At 33.5% G+C, this 17,426-nt stretch overlaps 1 protein-coding gene across 1 annotated transcript; it reads left to right on the forward strand.

The window, feature by feature from the left end:
- The first annotated feature begins 8,311 nt into the window (after positions 1-8,311).
- Positions 8,312-13,263, forward strand: LOC143632214 (CAAX prenyl protease 1 homolog). Its single transcript, XM_077100784.1, has 14 exons — positions 8,312-8,342; positions 9,598-9,745; positions 9,819-9,903; positions 10,006-10,101; positions 11,051-11,116; positions 11,209-11,307; positions 11,382-11,495; positions 11,591-11,701; positions 11,788-11,850; positions 12,002-12,094; positions 12,182-12,295; positions 12,539-12,610; positions 12,724-12,789; positions 12,959-13,263. The coding sequence occupies exons 1-14, from the start codon at positions 8,312-8,314 to the stop codon at positions 13,073-13,075; spliced, it is 1,275 nt and encodes a 424-aa protein (XP_076956899.1). The 3' UTR covers positions 13,076-13,263.
- Positions 13,264-17,426: the final 4,163 nt, after the last annotated feature.

The raw sequence follows: 17,426 nt of genomic DNA on the forward strand, positions 1-17,426 counted from the left end.
GTGTCTCATCACAAACACCCCGCAATCCACATAGTTGTATGTCGTCCTCCACGGTACATCGACCTGCGTTATCTTCGCGGTTTTAATTTTGACGCTCCCTGCTGGTCTACTAAAGCCAAATACCCAGCCATTGTCTCTCGCTGAAAAACAATTATTCCAACCGAATTTTTTTTACAAAAAATATTTCTATATAAGAACATAAGAATAACATACCATCTTTGCGAGCCACCCTCGGTATCTGCTTTTAAAAGACTCCCTTGTTCCCATGTTATCAATCATATAAATCTGGCACGTCTTCAAGTTGAAAGTCATCAGATAAAAGTGTTTAATGCATATTATCAGTATTAACACCAACTCCACCCCTTGAATGCTTTTCAACTTTTGATCTTGAAGCATTTTCTCCATCGCCTCAGCGAAATATTTGATTCTCGTCGACACGTCGTTCTCGTAATGATCCGGTAGCTGGTCACATAAATTAAAAATTACTATATAACACAACTAATTATAATTATATCACATGTAGTGTCACTTACCAACATTACTACTGAACAAAATAGCCTATGCACCGAGTTGTGTTTCGCTCGTATCGATTCTTCATAATTCAGCACGCTTGCCCATGCAGACATCATTGATACATGCACCCATACATTCGGGCGCAAATTCTCCATAAAAACACGCCTAACGCAAAGACCTTCGTCCATGCTAAACAGAACATCCCTATTTACACAAAAAATCGAATTACAAATTTCATCACCGAACAATATATTTATAACTTAACACCATAAAATAATAACTAACTGTTAACACTTACCCTTGATCCCCGTACGCGGTGAAAATATAAGCTGCCATGCTACTTTCTGCCTTAGAGATTGCAGCTCCCAAATTCACCGAACGTTTAGCAAAAGGCGAGCAAAACGCTTCTGATAGGAACCTATGTCGTCTCAGCCTTTGATCTTGTAACTGTAATTCAATACCTGATGTGTCATGACTTTCAACATGGACTACTTCCTTTCCCTTACTTATTGGTGTTCCGTCAACCGTTTTCCTATCTGCCGACTGGACGTTAACTTCCTTGGCTTATTTGTCTCAACTATCTCGACCTTTCCCCTAGGTATTCCTAACAACCGTTCCACTAGTTGAGGAGTTATTTTCACCTCTTTATCTCCCAAATTTAGCACACAACTGTTGGAGTTGTAGTTTTGAACTAGCCAGTAACCCAACCCCATTGGTATGTTTGCTACATTTATATCCAGAATACTACCAAAACCCATTTGCATTACCTTTTTCCTTTGTTCAATTGACAACTTGTTAATGTATTCATGGAACAAGCTTGCTTTAACCCTTGGTCTCATATTTTCCCCAGTATAGTTGTGAAAGACTCTATTTTTGTCCAATTTTCCTTTACTTTTTGACACAATTTCATAGGTGGATTTGCAAAATCATCATCCGAATCACTTCTTGAGCCTGCTAATATCGTATTTTAAAAACACTAAATCAATCTCCAAATTTCTAACATGGTATTACAATAAACTAAACAAAACCACTTACCTTTATAAAAAAGGAACGACGACAGGTACGTGCCGTTTCACCGAACATCCTGATCCACTTATCTTTGTTTTCGAACCAACTACTTTATCTACAACAAAACATTAATCAGTCACTACACATCTACCATAACTTCCAAAGTGTTACCTTTTATTTTCGTACCGTTGTTAACTTCTTTGTTTGGCACCGAAACTCCCGCACTTGTGTTTTTTCCCAATCTCAGGCTTCTCCGAACTGAGACAACAACCACAAACACATAATCCTTTACATTATCCCAAACAATTATCCGTAACTAAGTAACTAACAAACATATTATTAACACAAACATAACATATCTAAACTAGGATAAACAGAGCATTAACCACAAACAAATCAGCCTTTCATTAACCTAAACTAAACAGATCATTAACACATCATATCCAAACTAAACAACTACAATTAAATCCATATAGCAACCACAAAAATGAGCATCAACAACTAACTACCATACGTAATATCAAACAACTTAAACACACTTTCCGGAAATACATCATCTTTCTTTACCACAAAAAAACACACCCAGACAAACTAACCAACACAACAACCCAAAATCAAAATCGTCAACAACATAAACACACTATCCGAAATCGAAACAGTCACCAACCTAAACACACCAACCCAAATCGTTAACACAATACACATTCTGAACAGATTTTTAACACATGGAAATCAAAATCCTCACCAAAAACTAAACACACCTACAAACACATTCTGAACAGAGTAATAACAAACACACTAATCGACATCGAAATCCTAAACAACAAAAATAAACACACCAACGACACACTAAACATAGAACACACCATCATAACAGAGAACTACAACACACCAACACAAATCGCAAACAATTAAAACCTAGAATTTGGGGATTTTACCACGAACGAAAACACATTCAATAATCTTACTAACACACTGACCTTGAACTTTACTAGAACCGGTGGCGACCTTAATTGGTGATTGGGGATCCATTGTCGTCGTCTGCGGTGCAAAATCAGGAAACAATTGACTATGTTGATTCTCATCATAATATAATTGAAAATTTTAGAAGATATTAGAGAGAGAACTAGTTGCTACCTTCAATCAAATCATAGGCATAAAAATAGGAGTTTCTAAAACAAAACTAGTTGACGGTTTGCATGTATGGCCTCCCTGAAAAGACTTTAGTACCCCTGACACACTTACATTACAAAATTAAAATTAAACACACCTCGAATCTCAGCCACTAGATTACTCCATCCGACGGACCAAATCCCTTCCTACACTTTTTAGACATATCTCACTTCTTATTATAACTCCACCCTATATATATATATAGGGGTTGGATCTAAAGAGAACTCACTTCTTATATATATATATATATATATATATATATATATCACTTCTTATTATAACTCCGCTTAAAGAGAGAACTAGATAACTAATAAAAACTATTTTTAACTTTTTTTAAAAAAATATTTTGTGATTTTTTTTCTTTCCTCCTTCTAATAAGATGATATTGTTCCTAAAAAAAACTGACGATGTAGTGCATATGTGCGCTAATGTGTATTGCATATATACGATAGTGTTTTATTGCATACAATACAACACAATTGCATTATACAATACACACTATTGAATATATGTAAATACAAACACTAATAATTGTACTCGAAACAAACTATCGCATATACGTAATACAACACTAATGCACATATGCACTATATTATTTTTTTGGTATTTTTGTATATAATATAACACTATTGCACTAATACAATACAAAAAATTGCATATATGATATTCAACATTATTGCACATATCAAAATACACACTAGTGCACATATGCAATAAAAAAAAGTTGATGTATTGCATATGTGCACTACAACGAGTTTTTTTTATATATATATATTTTTCGAGTAAATGGTAACATAATATAAGAATAATGGTAAAAACGAAAATTTCAAAATATTTTTTTAGTTAAATTAAAAATATTTCTTTATTAGTTTTCTAGTTCTCTCTTTAAGAAGAGTTCTCTCTTGATCCTCTCCATACATATATATATATATATCAAAATCAAAATTAGGGTTCCATTTTAATGAAATGTCTTTCAGAAAACAAACAGTCTGCAAACCCAAACGTCTATACGTGGTCTGCGTGGTGCATACAAAAAAGGTCAGGAAAATCTTTTGTGAAAAAACAAACACCCCTTTAATGTAATTTAAGTCACGCTAACTTTTACTTAACCTGTTGCATCTAATTTTACTATTAGATATAGAAAGTTTCACCATGATTTTTTAAAAAACATATAAACTATTAAATATAATCAAATATTGAATTATTGAATTATTAAATTAGTTAAATAATAATTTACAAACCATTATCATATAATAGTCAGTGACCTATGTTTAAATAGATATTTAATTATGCGCGTACTTCAAATTTCGTTGAATAAATACAATATTTTAAGTTTTACAATTTGTAAAACACTATTTGAGGTTACACGATTGTTTGGTTGGAAAAGAGCCTACTCATAGTTTATATTTCATAGTTTGCAAACAACACTGTTTGGGATTACATGATCATTCATAAACATAACAATTTTGTTAAACGTATCAATGTTGTCAGTTAATGATCCTGTGACATTTGAGCCAAAACAAGGTACACCTCAGTACGTATTTACCGATTAAGCAAATAAACGCCTTTTGCGTAACAATCGAACGATTAACCGAACGGGTCGGGTTATGACCCAGATATCTCGGGGGGCCATTTATAAGTGATATACGATCTATACAAGCTAAAATATTAGAAATATGGTCTTAGTTTGATAGCAAACAAGTTAAACGAAAACATGTTCGTTTAACCACCCGCTATAGATTTAAACGCGAAAGATAGTTACAAACCAAGCATTGTATCATCCGATAAGCCGAAAAAGACTTACCAAACACTTATTTGAAATGTTTTAAGCGATCCGTGAAAATATTTTTGATTTTTACAAACATATAGTATGTTTTCATAATTTTACACAAAACTAGCCGAAAAACACTTGTTTTCGCGCTGTTTGTCGCACCCAATAAGTTTTTCGCGCCAAAAACTGAACCCGAACTAAATTTGGACCGGGATTTTCGTATTTGGGCTTGAGAAACCAGATTATTGGGCCAAAACAGCCCATCTTGGGCCCAATCTTTCTTTCGGCCGCAGCCGCCACCCCCCCTTTTTAATTCTTTCACATTTAAACTAGATCCAAGACATATCCAACATTATTTCTTGAAAACTCTGGATACAAACTCTGCTCCAGCCAGAAAACCTTCAAACCCTAAGGTAAGGGGCTTAAATAAGTAGCTTTTTTTACTTGTTTAAACTTGTTTAATACCATAAAAAAATGTCTTGGTTACTAAAAATCATTCATAACCGTGTAAAAATCCTAAAAATGGTCCATAAACATGTTTTGATCATACACATGGTAAGGAACCTGTTTTGATAGTTTTTTTTGGCCATAAACACGGATTAAAGGGTTGAAACGGCGTTTCTACGGTTCAAAAGTTCGTTTTTGTGCACTAGCCGAAACCCTAAGTTAAGGGCTGTTATGTTGATGAAATATTGCTTGGTTTGTGATATAGGACTTAACTAGCTTTCTTAGAAGCACAAGAACCTGAAAACTTGATTAAAAGGTCGGAAACGAGCCAAACTCGCTAAGGTAATGCCGAAACACTCGCTTACGGGCTATTTAGGTTAAGGTTGTGATGTGCATATTTTTAAGACTTGAAATTTTTCAGGGACATCAGGGACCATGTCAATGAGTCCCTGTTCAAATTTGGTAATTTTTCGACCATCCGAGAATATTTGGCGAATTTATTACCAAATTGGGATGTTTATTTGGGAAAAATAGCTAAAATACTTCAAAAATTATGAAATTTTTCTGGGAACTCATATTTGATGTATTTTTATCACATATGAATTTTGGTATCATTTGGAGAAGTTTAAAGGTGTTTTGTTTATTTGCGTTTGTGTGAATTTTTACAGCCGAATTTGGGCTGAAAAGAATATTGCACGAGCTTTTTACATTCTGGAATTGATACAGGTTGTTTTGGGACATGATTTGAGTATTCAGGAATTTTTGGTGAATTTTTGGAAATTTTTTGGGGTAAACGGACGATTTTCAGGCGAAATATAGCTGATAAAATGAAATTTTATAAATTAATAAATCAGTAAATAAATTCCAGAAATATTTTTATAAAAATTTACATATTTTAATTGATAAGTGGTTAAATTTTCATAATTTAATGATTAACGGTTAATTAATTATGCTAATCTGAATATTAAACAAATTCAGTTTTTATAATAACCGGCAAGTTCGCGACTAGTGAATTTGCGGGAATATCAAAACACCAAGAGTGATCAAAAATCATATTTTTGGACTAATTAAGTAAAAATGAACTTTTCTATGAGAAACCTGGACAATCCGGGTGGATTGTGCGCGTTTCTTCTCAAATCAAACTGTATAAACGGAAACGGGCCCCGTGGCTAATCCGGGACCCTAATAGGTGATCATTCTTTATAACTTAATCATTTTATTAACCATTACATTTACCCAAGCTTATTTTCCCATAACTGCTTTCTGAATGCGTAAACGAGCAACTTGGCCCAGCTGGGAAAACGGGAGTCTGAGCCAAGTTCGGTTTTAAGTATTAGACATTGAACAATATCACAACCTAAGCCTATTGCCACTTTCTGGGCGTTCCAGCTACGCCCAGATTAGTTATACAGCCCAGTTTAGTATTGAGATTATAATAATATTAAAATATTAATATTATTATAATATTGATTATAGGAACTACTAATAGCGGACCGAACAAACCACGAGCTGATACAGTACTGAATATCTACTAAACCGTGAGTTTCATGACCCCACTTTTAAACAGTTTTACGAACTTTTGGGGTGAAAAGCATGTTTGATTACATATACATACCTGAAACATGTACTGATGTGAATTTTCTAAGTGCTAACACACGAAAGTCCCCACGATCACTGTGATTAACTTCGAGCCGGTGGCTTGTAAATAGTACTATTGGTTTGACAAACCCAAACGGAATCTGCCTGGTTGCCATGTCACATAGCGCCGTTTACACATGACCATATTTATACAAACAGGCTATGTAGTGTTAGACATAGCTACCGGAGCATGTTGTGGGCGGAAAGGGGCCACAGTGGTTGATTGAGAGTGGGAAATGGAGGCACGCAGCACGAACAGTCCAGGCTTCACTGTAGCTTAGCATGACTACATCACATACATCATTTACATACATACATACTTATGTCATGATTACTAGTGTTGACTTGTGAATACTCACTACTGATTTCTTGAAACTCGTGAAACTCACCAACTCTAGTAGTTGACCCGTTTTAAACTGCTTTTCAGGTGTACCTAAATCGGAGTAATTTGGTGATCTGTTACTTACCTGAAGTGTGTGGTTGATGCTATGTAAATAGAGGCAAGGATGTTAGTAGTAAGAATGTATAGTTAATGAACTAGTTTTGTTTGTATCACCTAGACTGTAAAACAATAATAGAACAAAGAAATGTAATATATTGTAAATTAATTTATAATGTTTCTTTATAAACAATGTGTTGATATCAGAGGTGTCTGTTACATTCCCGTTTTACGCTTCCGCATTGTGCTAGTCGGGGTGTGACAGATCCGCGGACATCTATTATCATAGACTTTATAACATTACTATTAAATCAATTTTGAATGCTGTCAAGGGATGATAAGATATTTTTGGATGATTATGAAATTTTGAGTAAAACATTGAGATTTGAGTTTATTATGGTTATCAATGATTAAGTAATTGATACATGTTTTGTGGGTTTAAATGTTTAATTTATAATATATCTTGAAGGGGTAATCTGCGTTATGTTTGAATCAAATGTATCACTTTTTGTGTATAAATCATTAGAGGTGGTGCAATGAGTTTGTTACCACAAAACAATTATAGAGATAGAGTCTTTATCTAACATGTTGCAATTATGATTTTTCATGTTTAATGAGATTCTGTGACATTATATGGGATATTATGGCATAAGGTTTGCATATTATGTTAGGCAATGGATTTTGGATGTTTGTATAGCATAAAAGGAATAAGCTTCCGGTGTATTTTCTACTGAATGAGTCAATGAATTTGGTAAAATCGGATTAACTTAAAAAAAATGAATTTGGTTATCGTCAAAATGGGTTTAGGTTGAAACAGGCAACTTTTTGGTTTAGGCCAAAACGGTTTGAGTCAAAATTTGCTTAGACAGAATGGCGAGCAGCCTCTAATCAAAGTTATTCATACTATGTCAAATGTTCTTATACAAAGAACTATTTGTTATGCATTTTTAACATAATCATGTTCTTTGGTTTACCTTAAGAAATTAAAAAACTTATTTGTTTCAAATAATTCATTGTATTAATTTACACATTAACAAATCAAGTGTAATACACAGGTTAAAAGTTAGCATGTAATAAATAATTTTAGTAAATGAATATAAGTAAATGCTCCAAAAAAACACAAAAAATATATATTTTTTCTCAAACAAAACACCAACCAATCATCATGTTTATGAAATGGGTCGGCTTGGGTTGTTACGCCTTTTTGTTTATCCAAGATATGAATTTAAAAACAGCCTGCCATATAAATAAAATAATAATATCAAAATTAGGGTTCCATTTGTTGATTGTTTCCCATATTCACCAAAATCAATCTCTGTGTCATGGCGTTTCCTTACATGGAAGCTGTAGTCGGTATCTATTTTCTCTTTCACTTTCAATTTCTTCATTTACCTGCGGATTCATTTCAGTACCAGTGTTTTATACGATATCTGTTGTTAATTTATACTGGTATTGGTTCGATTATTCCTTGCTAGGGGTTATGTATGTAATCATTGCGTTTATCGAACTGTTATGCTTCGTGCGTTTCACAGATCCAACTTTCATTGTAAAGTAGACATTGGAGATTGATAGAAGATTAGCCATAAAGTTTACTTCAAATCTAATTCTAAATGTGTACTACTACTACTACTAATTACTTATTATTATTATTATTATTATTATTATTATTATTATTATTCATACCAGTGAATTTTACTAGTATTTATTTTAAGCCTACTCTAAAAACCCTAAATCTTAGTGAATTAGCTTTCCAAGTTTCAATAATGTTGCTTGTTGTATACCTGCCCATTGTGGCTTAATGAACCGAACCAAACCAAACTTAACTAGGCCTTATCCTTGTTAGTGAACCAACTGTTTTTTATCTGATTTGGCTAACCGAGAATGGTCGGTGTCAACGGTTTGGTCTGGCTACCAAGTTTCTATAGTTTTTTTTATTCATACATATTTATGTGTTATTAATTTACATATAGTGTAATCACATAATACACATATATTTTTGTTTTATAGTTGATTATTTTGCTTAAATTGATATGATAAGATTAGCAAAGCCATTAAAGAATATTAGAAACCTTTTAATGAACAAACATAAACAAACAAACATTAATGAACATAAACGGACACATTATTGAACGTTCACGGACACAACTGAACGGGCGTGGCCTATGCTCGTGTTCGTTCTTATAGTTAATTGAATGAAATTCCTTGTTCATGTTTGTTCATTTAGTTAGTTGAATGAAATTCCCTGTTCATGTTTGTTCATTTATTAAACAAACAAACATAAACCACCTTCCCGCCGAACGTTTGGTTCATTTTCAACCCTAACTGCGTGTGATGTGTCTTTGTTGATTAACTCAATGCAGCTTAAGTATTCTGGTTTCTGTGGCTCGTATCTTGATTATTAGTATTACAAATCTCTGCTAGGGTTTTTTGTATTCTGGTTTTAGCCTTTGGGCAATGTTCATGATATGATGTATTAGTTTATATGGAAGTATGATTGTTGTTTGTCACTTTATATCTTATCTGCAATGCAATGTTTTTGTATGTAACTGCAAACTTCTTTATATAAATGATTCAAATTCTTATGATGGCAATTGCTATTAATTCACAGGATTCATGATACTGATGTACATCTTTGAGACATATCTAGATTTGAGACAACATGCTGCTCTCAAGTTGCCAAATCTTCCCAAAACTTTGGAAGGGGTTATTAGCCAAGAGAAGTTTGAAAAGTCTAGAGCTTATAGTCTTGACAAAAGGTAATTTAAATGAGTATTTATTGACTAAAGCTTGTAGAATTTATATTTAATGGTTTTTTTTCTTGTTTCACAGTAACTTTCACTTCATTAGTCAGTTTGTAACAATAGCTATGGACTCTGCTATTTTGCTCTATGGTGTTTTGCCTTGGTTTTGGAAGGTGGGTAGTTTAGTATTTTAGCTTCTTATTAATATTTTCTTTTTTATAACAGGTTTGTAGCTTTGTTAACAACTTTGAATTGTATTTCTCAAATTGTCACAGAAATCAGGTGGTATTTTAGAATCCACTGGCCTTGATGCAGAAAATGAAATATATCATACACTTGTGTTTCTTGCTGGTGTTATGATTTGGTCTCAGGTACATAAGTTCTTTTCAATTCATAAGACTATATCACATGATGATACTATATCGATTCATATATGAAATGCAAAGAAACATCATGTATATCACTATATGCCAAAAGATTTATTATCATATAAATATAAACGGTTGCATAGTTGCTTTTATACTAGAAGGTCATTATGCAAACAAAAACATTACTGATTGCCACATTTATGCATTAGAATTTTTTATTTGTTAGAACTTTAATTACTGCATAGTTATAACTGGTGTATATATGTTCTCTCTCTCTCTCTCTTTTAATTATTCTCACTAATGTATCTTTCAGACTTTCTTTTATGACTGTCGTTTAGTTAGGCCTGTAAACAATTCGAACACAAGTTTATTTAATAAACGAATGCACATGAACACAAGGTTTTTTCATTTAGTTAAAGTGTTAAACGAACAAGCATGAACACACGTCTTGTTTGTTCATGTTCATTCATTTACATTCATGAAAGTTACATTCATGAAGGTTTGGTTATTTAAATGTGTTAAGGTTTGTTCGCATGAATTTATATTTGCTACTTTGTGTTTGTTTAAGTTAGCTTGTTTATGTTTGTTAATACATTTATTAAATAAGTTTTAGGCTCATTACAACTTGGTTTAGTTTTGATAACTTTTTAGGCACAACACATTGTTCTTCACATTTACTTTTAATTGTTTTTAACTTAGTTATGCTTGTTCATCTATGTTCAGTTATATTTATTCTAAGTTTGTGAACCGTTCGTTTATGTTAACAAGCAAATGTAAACAGACACAAACACGCTCATTTTCTTAACTAACAAACACAAACAAGAAGCCCTGTTTGTTTAGTTAACGTTTGATATTTTGTTTGGTTAAAGTAAACTTGATTCGGTTCGTTCACAGGTCTAGTTCTTGTGTTTTACTGCTCGTGTTACATTTTTATTTGATTTACTTTATACAGATAACAGACTTGCCATTTTCTCTCTACTCAACATTTGTAATTGAGGAGCGACATGGTTTTAACAAGGTAATACAAAACATGACTAGTTATATTTATATCTTTGTTTTATGTTAGATATAATGTTTGTGATTACTGATATTTATGGTTACAACTTACAGCAAACAATTTGGCTGTTCATTCGAGACATGATAAAGGGTCTGGTCTTGGCTGTAGTGATAGGACCACCCATTGTGGCTGCTATAATTCTAATAGTACAGGTATTGACTGTTAGTTTCTCTTCTAAATGCAATTTTTTTTGTAACTTATTTTTTATAACTGACTGTGTTTGCAGAAAGGTGGTCCTTATCTGGCTATCTATCTGTGGGGGTTTATGTTTGTTTTGTCTCTTGTGATGATGACAATTTATCCAGTATTAATTGCACCCCTTTTTAACAAGTTTACACCGGTAATGATTCTGACTCTAAATCTTTTATTTGTTTGCTTAAATAGTTCAATATATTCTTTTTTTAACATTATTATTCGTCCTGCTACCAAAAATAGCTGCCAGATGGTGAGCTCAGGACAAAAATTGAGGCTCTTGCTTCTTCCCTTAATTTTCCTTTGAAGAAGCTGTTTGTTGTGGATGGATCTACAAGGTCGAGCCATAGCAATGTGAGTATTGTTATGTAATTGCCATTATTGTTCTGTTTGTTGCAACTCATGGTTTTGTATTGATGTGATTTTTTGTTGTTTTGCAGGCATACATGTATGGATTCTTTAAAAACAAGCGTATTGTTCTTTATGATACTTTGATACAGCAGGTACTTTTTCTATGTTTTATCCTTCTATAGAATTGGTTATGGACTATGAACATATTATATGATCTAAGTACCTAACCAACAGTACACCTCATTTATATCTGCTTACGAGGGTTATAATGTTTATTTGGTTAACACGGTATGACATATGCAGTGCAAGAACGTGGAAGAAGTTGTTGCTGTGATTGCACATGAACTTGGTCATTGGAAACTGAATCACACGATGTACTCCTTCGTTGCTGTTCAGGTGTGTTATATATATATTTTTTCGGTATGACGCGCTTAAAAATAAATTAATTAATGCATTGGTGTTGACAACTTGCTTACTTTGCAGGTTCTTACACTTTTGCAATTTGGAGGTTATACACTTGTAAAGAACTCGAAAGATCTATTTTTGAGTTTTGGATTTGATACTCAACCAGTCCTCATTGGGCTCATATTATTTCAGGTACACTGATACTTGAACTAAAAAGTTATGAATTCAGCATAGATGGGTATGAAGTCTGTTTTCAGATTCCATAAATCTACTTGATTTATCCTGAGTCGTTGTTCAGAAATATGCTCTTATATAATATATATCAATTATTTTAAGATGCGTCTCGATATTGTTCGAATTGCCACACCTATTGTGGTCTGTTGATGTTCTGTTAATGTTACTCTATTATAACTATAATATATTTTCCAATTGCAGCACATTATAATTCCTATCCAGCATCTTGTAAGTTTTGGCCTCAACCTTGTAAGCCGTGCTTTTGAGTTTCAGGTAACTTATTATTATTACATTAATTGCCAAATTATGTTTAATCCTCATGCTCCCTTTGTATGTTTCTTCTGATACTCTGGTTATTGTGTTCTTTTTTCTTTTTTTGAATCTAGGCCGACACTTTTGCAAAGAAGCTTGGCTATTCTAAACCGCTTCGAGATGGACTAGTAAAACTACAGGTATTAATTTTCTCTTTTATCTTTTCTGTTTTTACGATGTTGGCTTTTTATTTATATCTCTGCTCAATCTGTTCAAAAAAGGAAATGCAATCATTTGACTGAATATATAGTTTGATAAATAATTATATAGTGGTTAATTATTTTGTATAATGGAATTATGCATTTGCAGGAGGAGAACTTGTCGGCTATGAACACGGATCCGTGGTACTCTGCTTATCACTACTCTCACCCTCCGCTTGTTGAAAGGTTAGCTGCCATAGATGAAGCTGATAAGAAGGCAGATTAACAAGACCATACGATGTAGTTTCAATAGATGCTAAATCAGTTTTCTAGACCACAATGTTACCTTTTTTTACCCTTTAGAAACTTTACATTGTTCGGTTTTGGACCTGGAAATTATTTTGAGCAAGTGGTGAAAGGTAAGAAATGTCTATGTAGATTGTGATTCAACAATCAACATTTCAGTTGTATCGTGTTTTTTACTTGGTCTGGCCTGAGGATTAAGCTTTGTTTTAAAATTCGAGGGTGGTCCATTGGGACATCAACATGATTGTTGAAATGTTGTATGTAAACTCGAGGAGCCACGCAACTTGCCTAAGATCAAGATTCAAGAACACACCCGAAGGCAAGGTCTGAGCCATTTATGCACTCAGGTTCAGGCCATGTTCATCTTTAGAACATTCGTGGTTGTATGCTCAACTTTCTTTAAGGTAGGACTCTTGTAAGCGAGCTTACATTAGAACAAAAAAAAGCTAGCAAGGCGCTGGCATGAGTAGAGGTGCACAAATCGGGTTTTTTAAATACCCGGTTCTCGGTATGGAACTGGGTTCGGGTATGATCGGGTATTGGCAATACCTGGGTCGGGTTCGAGTTCGGATATTGTCTCTAGAAACCATACCTTATGCATTGGGTTCGTGTTGGATATAGAGCCTATTCTAAAATCGGGTATTTAAATACTCTATTTCCGGGTATTGAAAAAACCCTATTTTCGGGTTTTTTGGGTTTTCTTTTTCGGGGTATAGATTGGATATTTTCTAAGGGGTTGCACTTTTTAGGGGTATTTTTCGGGTATAGATCGGGTATTTGAAAAACCCGATTTCGGGTATTCGAAAACCCAGTTTGGGCCCGGTTCAAGTACCGGTGGTACTGAAATGCATACTCTGATAGAGATCTTACTCTAGTTAATTACTTAATACTTAATAGTCGTTTGTAATTGTGAGAGGGGGTAAGTGTAATTTCTGTTTTCATAAATAAGGATTAATAGTCATTTAGGAAAGGTGAGAGATATTAGGTAATTTTTTAGGCTCATTGCATTAGCATGAGAAGGGCATAGCCCGGGACCACTTCGGTGGCTAGTTATCCATTGTAGATCATTGAGATCATTTTCTTCATTATAATAAGATACTTTACATATTTGATTTCAATCAACTCTACATTTCCTAATTCAGTACATATCACATACCTTATCCGTACCCTACGGGTTCGGATAATAAAAAACCCGGTATAAAAAAATCGGTTCCAGGTTTTTTTCGGGTCTGGTTTTTGGTTCGGGTTTTTTGCACATCTCTATGCAGTAGTGTATAGGATATACATAATAGAAAATAAAGCAAGGGGAATGGTATCAATCTAAACCAAATAGCAAATTGTTATCATGGTTTTAACCTACGCATCATCATTTTTGGCTCTACGTCACAGTGGTAACCTCACTCCACCATCATCGCTCAATCTCTCTCTGTCATCGTGCTTGATTGAAATTAAGCAGCATTGGATGAGATTGATTAGATAACAAATTAGTTCAATTCATCAATCAAGTATAATGAGAATAGTTCAATTCATCAATCAAGTATAATGATTGCATAATAAAATTCAATTAATTGCATAACTGTTCAATTCAATTGATTTCACATTGATTGCAATTGAATGTTAACCGGAGATGAATTGTAAGTTATCGCCTAAGATGAATTGTAAGATGTCATGAATTACATTTTTACGTCTCTCGTTTAAGTGCGTCTTAAAGTGGTTGAATTACCATCTTGTACATCAAGTATGCTTTATATTTATTTTATTTTTAGTTTCAAATTAGTTTAATATTTGTATTTATGAAGTTTTAAACGTTTACAATAGTAATTATGGTGTGATGCAGTTCTCGAGTTCGGTTCAAATGATTGTTTATGTGGTGAATTCAATACTACACGACAATGATAATAATGATGGCGGCAATAGGCGGTGGTTATGTCGTTGACAACAACAGTAGGTATTGTGATGATGGAGATTACAATATGCGCTGGCGATGCCAATAGTGCGATGGTTAGGGCTACAAACGAATCAGACGAAACATGAACAAGATCATGCACGTTTGTGCTTGTTCATTAAGAAAATGAACATGCTCATGAACATATATGATCGCAAACGAACGCTCATGAATACAAATGATCGTAAATTCATTTTAGAATAAAGTCCACATTTTTCATCACAATAATAACACGGATGCACCAAAAACAAATATTATCCAAGCATACTTGACATGGCTATCATAAACATAACGAACACAAAAATTAAAAGTTTGTCAAGTTTTAACACAAACTGAAATTGAAATGGTCAAACGGGGAATGTTGACGGAGGCGTATAAAGTATGCTTTAAAAGTTATACCAACAAAATATATAAACCTTTAAATGAACTAACGTGAATGAATATATTACCAAACGTTGACACATAAATGGACAAACGTGGTCTCTGTTCATGTTTGTTTGTTTAACTTAACGAACGGAACCTCTTGTTTGTGTTTGCTCATTTATTAAATGAATAAACATAAACAAACGTCCAGCCAAACAATCATGAAATGCTTGCAAAACGTTCAATTCATATACGACCCTAGCAACGGCGCGCAAAATAAGACATTAAATTTTGAAACTAACGTTAAATTTTGAAACTAACATAACGTGTGGCAAAATGCCAAATGCTTGTTTTGTTATCCTACTACCTTCTCTTCAAGTTTGAACAGAACGCGGCGATGACTTACAGGAAGCTTCGTAGTTTCCATGTTCACCACCAGACTTACAGGAACAGAACGCGGCGATCATCTTTCAGTACATCTATTTGCGGATAAAATTTTGGGGAAACTATCTATCTATCTATCTATCTATCTATCTATCTATCTATCTCGCACCAGAAGGAATTTATTTCTTTTATCAGGTAATTTATTTAATTTTATTTCAATACATCTTAACTTAACTTAACATGGATGCCCACCATCACCACAATTCCTTCTTCAACTTAATTTTATCGGTACGTTTGTTTGTTTAAAAGCTACTAATTTATTTCCAGATACATTATTTCCAACTTCAAATTTGTTTCTTATTGAAAATTACAAGGTAAAAAAAGAAATAGTTCGATTTTGGGTTGGTTTGTAAACGAGGCTATCGGCTTTGTAAATTTGATAAAAAACAAGTTTGAAGTTGGATATAACATGCATGTAAACAAACAAACTTCTAATAACCAGAAAACTTGCAAACAAATTAAACTATGAAACTTACAAAATAAGAGAAAATTTAGAAAGGTTTAAAAAATTTTATATTTACATGTGTGTGTAATCAATTAATTAATTCAAGCCAGTTGAGCCAAATTGGGGGTATCTTTGCTCGGGCTTGGCTCGTTTACAAACCGAACCGAAATCCAACGAGCATTTTTCAAGCAAGCGATTTGGACAGCCCTACTTGGTAATGACTTATATATAAGGTAACCCAAACTTGGTAAACAAGAAAACTAATAACCGTAACTTTCTCATGGTGGGCTAAACCGCCCTCCTTAGACAATCTGGCCTTCATTCCAATGATTGTTGCCCTATCACTGTTCCTTTTAGGTTGTCAAATCTGTTTGATAGGAATTAGTCAAAAATCATTTAACTGCTTTATCCTTTCTTGTAAAGTACGCCCTGCTTATGGTGTGCATATATGTGTGGGCTCTGTGTCAAAAGTGAAATCGCACTAATTTTGACATTACTAATTTTGTGAAAATAACGTTAAAAGTGGTGGAAGGTTTATCAATCATCATGTGGTGGGCCGAAAGACAAGGGTACATGCACCAATTGGCCCGTGTCCCGATGCTTGAGTGCTATGTGCCGTATGTCCAAGGCTTGATGCAAAACTACTTTGAGCCGGGGGTCTCATCGGAAGCAGCCTCTCTATTCCGGGATAGAGGTAAGGCTGCCTGCTTCTTACCCTCTTTAGACCCTACCATAGCTTTGCTATTGGTGGAATTTACCGAGTATGAAAAGATGCTGGCCCCTCATATCAGGCTCATGTGAGCCATATAACACGTTGTAACATGTTATAAGGACTCGTATAATACCTTTTATTTTATAAGGTTATACGACCCATATGATATGCGGAAAATATCTATCAAGTGTGGCAGATAATTGGTCATGTTTTAGGTGTTTTTAGCTTATGCATGCTTAAAAAGTAGTTTAATTTTAAAATTAAGTGTCAAATTTATATAATGTTAAATTATTATACAGAAAAATCTACTTCAAAATTATAAAGATGTCATAATACATAACTAAATTATTATTTAGTCAGTTTTTGTTATATGTTTTGCACAAAAATTCTCAAAACTTTTTATGAACATTCACGTCTTTACG

Source organism: Bidens hawaiensis, unplaced genomic scaffold (genome assembly GCF_021521415.1).
Source record: "Bidens hawaiensis isolate Kalapana, Puna unplaced genomic scaffold, B.hawaiensis_p1.1 tig00006386_1, whole genome shotgun sequence".
NCBI classification, from domain to species: Eukaryota; Viridiplantae; Streptophyta; class Magnoliopsida; order Asterales; family Asteraceae; genus Bidens; species Bidens hawaiensis.